Source organism: Acyrthosiphon pisum, chromosome A2 (genome assembly GCF_005508785.2).
Source record: "Acyrthosiphon pisum isolate AL4f chromosome A2, pea_aphid_22Mar2018_4r6ur, whole genome shotgun sequence".
In the NCBI taxonomy this organism is placed as follows: domain Eukaryota; kingdom Metazoa; phylum Arthropoda; class Insecta; order Hemiptera; family Aphididae; genus Acyrthosiphon; species Acyrthosiphon pisum.
In genome coordinates this window covers 24,324,044-24,330,339 of record NC_042495.1, presented here as the reverse complement: position 1 = coordinate 24,330,339, position 6,296 = coordinate 24,324,044, and the positions used below count along the sequence as shown (strand labels likewise).

Below are 6,296 nucleotides of genomic sequence, written 5' to 3'. Positions count from 1 at the left end.
CTTACTAATGAAATAATATAAAATACATACCAAGTTAATCATTATATTTAAGATATTTAAAAACAATAACTTTTTTACAATCATATTAAAAACACAACAAAATAATGAAATAGATGTTAACAAAAACTTATCATTATATTTATTAGTTTCTACAGATAATAATAGCTGTAAACAGAGCTTAACAATATTTCTATAAACTAAAGAAATTATAATATAGTACCCCTATCCTTTATATTTTTTAAAGGAAGTTAATAACAAGTATTATTAGTTTGTAATAATTTTATTAAATTAATGTTTCCCATGGTCGTATAAAATTTGTTTCCACAACAATGCAACAAACATCTTTATTTTCAACATTTTTAATGCGGCCCACTACTTTATATTTTCCATAAAAACTTACTTTGGGCAAATTCATATCTTCGAATTTCGTCAATTCATACCCTGATGTAATATATGTGCCCTGTTAAAATTTAGTGATGAATTATAAATACATAATAATTAGATAATGAATGGCACACATTATTATTTCGTATAGTATTATTTATCTTCTATATTATAGAAGAATTATTTTATAGAATCTATAAAATAATCCAAAAATATCTTTATAATATGTTGATTAATTTTAATATTAATTTAACCATTTTTGGGTCATCAAATATCGTTTATCCATTATGGTTAATATAAAATCATATCATTATTTATAATGGTTTCATATATTACCACTGGTATTGGACATCTATCAGTTGGAACGTTAAAAGCATTGAGTAATGTAAACCATGCATTTCCATAAAGATTTCTTAAACTACTGCATGCCTTTTTTCTTATGAGAATATAATGATTTGGTATCCAACCTCCAGTTGAACCCCAAGTCGACACGTTCATATCAAGCTATGAAATAATAATAATAATAATAATAATAATAATATATAATTGTTGCACTTGTGTTGAATTAATAATGAACATTTTTAATTCAATTGGAGATTAAAAAGTTTTAAACTCATTGACCAGAAATAAAATATTACATTCAGCAGAAATTGGAAACTTTAGTCACGTATTTTGTGATAAAACAAATGATTTGAGCGTCAAACAAGCCAAAGTTTTGTCATGACGTATCAGTTTTTGCCCATATTCGTTCTCAATAATATTAATTATTACTGCTGCCTGTTGAAATATACAATTAATATTAGTATTCAAACCATGTAAACACACGTGCGTGTACAATGTCGTTTTCTAATAGATACTTATGCAGTTGCGATATAGCTGTGCAACACTTTTACTATCGCTTTCTATATTGTATACGGATACGGGATGACCTCAACTAATCATATATATAGGGCCTTTGAAGCATGTAAGAATTACTTGCACGGGCACCGTCGTACAGTGCGTATACGGTGTGTGTGTACAGTCACGTTAAATTGTCCAGTTGTACGTTATTATATATTATACTTATACATAATCATATTGTCGTGTTATTCATTTATATTAATACTAAAACGGTTAGTCTGCCAAGCTGCACTTTCAACACTGCCCTTATTGCAATGTCAATATAAATGTCAATATATCTCATAACATTGCTTTAACAAATTTTAGATCAATCGGTTTGACACCGGTAAAATGTTTTCTTTTAGTAGTGACTAGTACAGTGGCGTAGTTTGTTCATGTCTGTGGGGGGGGATTTAAACATTAAGCCCCCCCCGCAAACAACAAAAAAAAAATTTTGAATTATATTATATAAGCCTCTCAGTCCAACCATTCTTATCTGTAAGCTGTATTATATAAAGAAGTGACGCAGCCTGCATTAGTAGCAAGTGCAATGTACAACCACTATAGTGGCCTGACTATCTTATCTCTAATCACCACTACTGAACGCAAACAGCGCGACCGGGTTGGCTCAAGTACAGCAGTACTAGATCTCGTGATTCAAATATTCAGAACGTTGGTTATATGTTAATTTTTTTGTTTGTCATCTCAACATTCAACAAATTATTGTACAGTCAGTTCTCATATAAGCACGGATCTTGTTTATTGCGTTGTGGATTGGTCGTTTGGTTAGGTTAGATTAGGTCGTATAGTAAATTGTCATTTAGCGAAACCATTTTGATGCCATGCTAATGCTTTCCCAGTTTTAGGGTTAGACCCTATTACAAATGCTCTTAGTGCTCTTTAGTCAAACCTTCTACTATTATACATACACAGATTCTATTTAAGAACATTCTCTGAATGAAGAATATTTGTTGTTGTCTTTGTGTATGCATTATAATATGTAAGTTTCACTGTATTTTACTAAATATTAAATTAAACAATATACTCACTGTAAGATTATCGTCGTAAGGTTTTAACAACGTTATATTCCCTTTCATTTCAGTTATATTGGATGTCTTTTTACTGGAAAAGATATTTAATTTAATTGTATGGTTTGTACTTGATCCACACTGATATAATTTATCAATAATCAAACGATATTCTCCCTGTTATAAAAATAATAAATATATATAATATTATTATTTAGAAATAATATATTGTATTTACTATGCACATCAATGTTAATCGAAGAAATAATGTATTATATTATATAATAAATAAGGCAAATTATTAATTTACAAAAGGCAAGTTTGGCATAAAAATGTTTTTGGATTGAGACGATGAAAAGAATAAAATAAGTCCCAATGTTTTGATCAACATTTTTCCTAGGATTTCAACAATTATTCTATAATGTTTCATACGCTTTCAACAGTGACACTAAATAACAACCATGATATTGATATTTATATTCTTGAGCTGTAACCTCTAAATATTTGCGGATGCATATTTTTACAATTAAATTATAACAGGAAAACTGTTATTAAGCTGATATAGTCAGTCCGGAAATTGTAAATTTCCAATTTTAAATTGAATGATAAATAATGAGTTAATTATAAATAGTATTATATAATATAGAGCTATAATTTATTATAACTAATCTAGCAGTATTGACAAATTCGTTGCAACAACTCATACAAAATCTGTCTCACAATATTAAAAATTTGAAAAACTAAGCGTTGTATGGTTACGCGAACGCGTTATTTTAACCACCACAGATAACCGAGCTGACTTTTTTTTTGTGTGTACACGGTAAAAGTACCAGTCAAAAGAAGACTGCAGTATATCAGTATCTTATTAGATGGTAAAGTGAATCTGGTCCACTAAACAGGTTAAAATTCCCAGTAGTATGCATTGCACAACGATTTTTGTTATTTTTTGTAATTCTTTAATATATTAATTATAAGTAAAAATTATATTATACAAAAATAATACAATGATATTAAATATTAAATATTTTATATATTAATTTTGGAAACTATAACATCCTACTAAGCTAATAAAATATACATTTTGTGAAAATGCGTACCTATTTAAAAACGATAACGTTTAAAAAACAACTAAATAACGAAATTGATGTTGAGGAAAACTAATCATTATATTTATTAGTTTCTATAGGTTAGGTTAGGTTAGGTTAGGTTAGGTCAGCTACGAGCAGAACTTAACAATATTTGTATACAGAAAAGGAAATATAATAAAGTACATCTATCCTTTTATTTTTTACAACAAGTGAATAACAAGTATTATCAGTTTGTATTAATTTAATTAAATTAGTATTCCTCATGGTCGTATTAAATTAGTTTCAAAAATCACGCAACCAACTCCTTTATTTTCCACATTTTTAAAGCGAGTCACCACTTTATATTTTTCCATAAAACATTACTTTGTGTAAGTTATTATCCTCTAATATCGTCAAATCATACCCTGATATAATATATATGGCCTTTAATAATGTAATGATAAATAATTATAAATACATAAAAATTAGACAACTAATGGAATAATTCTTATGGTTATAATATTATTAACTTATGTAATTTATTATTCATTTTCATAACAGTTATATCAAGCTACATATCCCTATTGATTTGTAAGATATAATTTAGTAAAATGACAGACATGCTGTGATGGAATATTTCAGTTTTATAATACAGTCCAATTTTAAATTTCAACTAGCCGAGGTTGTTGATTATTTTATTAATATTGATAACCTATGTATCTAGTTGAATAATTACATTGTTGCTACATTACACGACACAATAATTATAGTAATAAAGTGAAAATTACATAGGTACCTAGATGATACATCAATACGATATAGCTATTGTCTATAATTAATCTTTATATAATAAATATTTCTTCTCTCCGCGTGTGCCACTGAACTCCTCCTAAACAGATGGACCTATTTTTTTCTTGGTAGACTATTTTCTCCATTTTTTGGTTAGGATCATATGTATACATATATATATAAATGATTTGCCGAACTAAGGTACTCGAGAATAACTTATAAGGCATACATTTATTAGCCAATTAGATGGAATTTTTAAGCGTCCGGTACTTCAAAAGTCTTATATAGAATTAACATTTTATTCTGATCAATGTCTTCTTTGTCAGCTAACATTATATTTTTACAGTACCTATGTAAACTATGTACAAAACCCTGTGAAGTATGTAATTGGACAATCCTCTAAAGTTTTTTTGATATTATCGGTATTTTCCTGTTCGGAATCTGACGACGACGATATTTCAATGTTTGAAACAATATATTAATGTCCGTCAAGTTGGCATCAGCATATTATGCTATGACAACAGAACGACCATTTGCTAGAGATTTTGCTAGATTCCATAAACTTTGTAAGTTCACAAACAAAAATGCCGGTGCCATCTTTGTGGGTGCACCGGCATATTGTCCGATTCCGAAAAAGTTATGCCAAATTATTCATCCAAATTTGCTAGATTTTGCTAGGTTATTTTTGGATTGTACTCGCACCTTTTTTTCGCTTGGGGGAGGTTTCAAATTTGGCGTCAGCGCTGGCACATTGTTCGATATTATAACACAGTATACACAGTTATACTGATTATAATTACAATATGGTTATTTGTGAAATTATATCATTATTTTTAATGTTTTCATATACCTATTACCAGTGGTATTGGACATCTATCAGTTGGAACGTTAAAAACATTGATAAACGTAAACCATGCACTTCCATAAAGATTTCTTAAACTACTGAATGACTTTTTTCTTATGAGAATAAATTAATTTGATACCCAACCTCCAGTTGAACCCCAAGGCGACAAGTTCACATTCATCTATGAAATAATAATAATAATAATAATAATAATAATAATATATTGCTTTTGCACGTGTGTTGAATTCATAATGAACATTTTAATTTCAATTGGAGATTAAAAAGTTTTAAACTCATTGACCAGAAATAAAATATTACATACACCAGAAATTTGAAACTTCAGTCACTTATTCTGTGATAAAACTAATGGTTTGCGCATCAAAGAAGCAATAGTTTTGTCACGTATGAGTGTTTTTGTATATTTTTGTTTTCAATAATGTTACTTTTTACTACTGCCCTTGTTGCAAAGTCAATATAAATGTCAATATATCTCATAGCATTGCTTTAACAAATTTCGGACCAATCGGTTTGTCACCGGTCAATTTTTTTTTTTCGCAGTGTGTAGTACAGTGGCCTAATTTGTTCATGTTTGTAGGAAGGGAGGATTGTAAAATTAAGCTCCCCTCCAGGCAACGACCAAAAAAAATTTTGAATTTTATTATATAAACCTCTCAGTCCAACCATTGTTATATGTAATCTGTATAACATGAATAGGTGACGAAGCCTGCATTAATAGGAAGTGCAATGTACAAGCACTATAGCCAGTGTTCGCATTAGATAAGTACTTTTTTATCTAGATAAAGATAAAGATAATGTAACTCAAATGTATCTAGGTAGATACAAAAGATAACTTAACTCATATTTATCTAGATAAAAAAAAGGATACAATTATTTTTTAAATTTTATTAAATTTAGGTATATTTTAGTTGGGAATATAATAATAATGATGTAAATAAAAATTATTATTCAAATGCGCGAATCGCCAGTATATTAGTATAATATTATATTGTTGTGAAAGGCGCGAATCGCAGTAAAAAATATTATTAGTTTGAGACACAAATCGTCATACATATTTGTAAAGCTGATTGGCATTAACGAATTAAAAAGTTTAAGTTTAATTAAAAAGTTTATTTTATTTTATTTTTTTAGCTTAACTAGTTACTTTTGGCTTTTCATTAATACTTAACTGTTAACTTACCTACTACATTTCGTTTTTAATTAACGTGAAATTAGGAAGCGATTTAATTTTTTATTTTAAGAAGTAAGCTAAATTAATTTATTTTGTTTTTAATTTTATTATATTTC

The 6,296-nt window shown here is 28.0% G+C and overlaps 1 protein-coding gene across 1 annotated transcript; it reads right to left on the bottom strand.

Moving 5' to 3' along the window:
* Positions 1 to 203: 203 nt before the first annotated feature.
* LOC107883252 lies at positions 204 to 2,498 on the bottom strand. The gene is made up of 3 exons (XM_029490586.1): positions 2,313 to 2,498; positions 721 to 888; positions 204 to 460 (listed from the first exon to the last, which is right to left on the bottom strand). The coding sequence occupies exons 1-3, from the start codon at positions 2,358 to 2,360 to the stop codon at positions 284 to 286; spliced, it is 393 nt and encodes a 130-aa protein (XP_029346446.1). The 5' UTR covers positions 2,361 to 2,498; the 3' UTR covers positions 204 to 283.
* Positions 2,499 to 6,296: the final 3,798 nt, after the last annotated feature.

What these genes read in the sequence shown, in the direction of transcription:
- LOC107883252 (XM_029490586.1), bottom strand. Translation starts at nt 2,360, where the DNA reads ATGAAAGGGAATATAACGTTGTTAAAACCTTACGACGATAATCTTACA. An exon ending in CTTACGACGATAATCTTACA is followed by an intron (nt 889 to 2,312) that starts GTGAGTATATTG and finishes ATTATTTCATAG; the next exon opens with CTTGATATGAACGTGTCGAC. An exon ending in ATAGATGTCCAATACCAGTG is followed by an intron (nt 461 to 720) that starts GTAATATATGAA and finishes AAATTTTAACAG; the next exon opens with GGCACATATATTACATCAGG.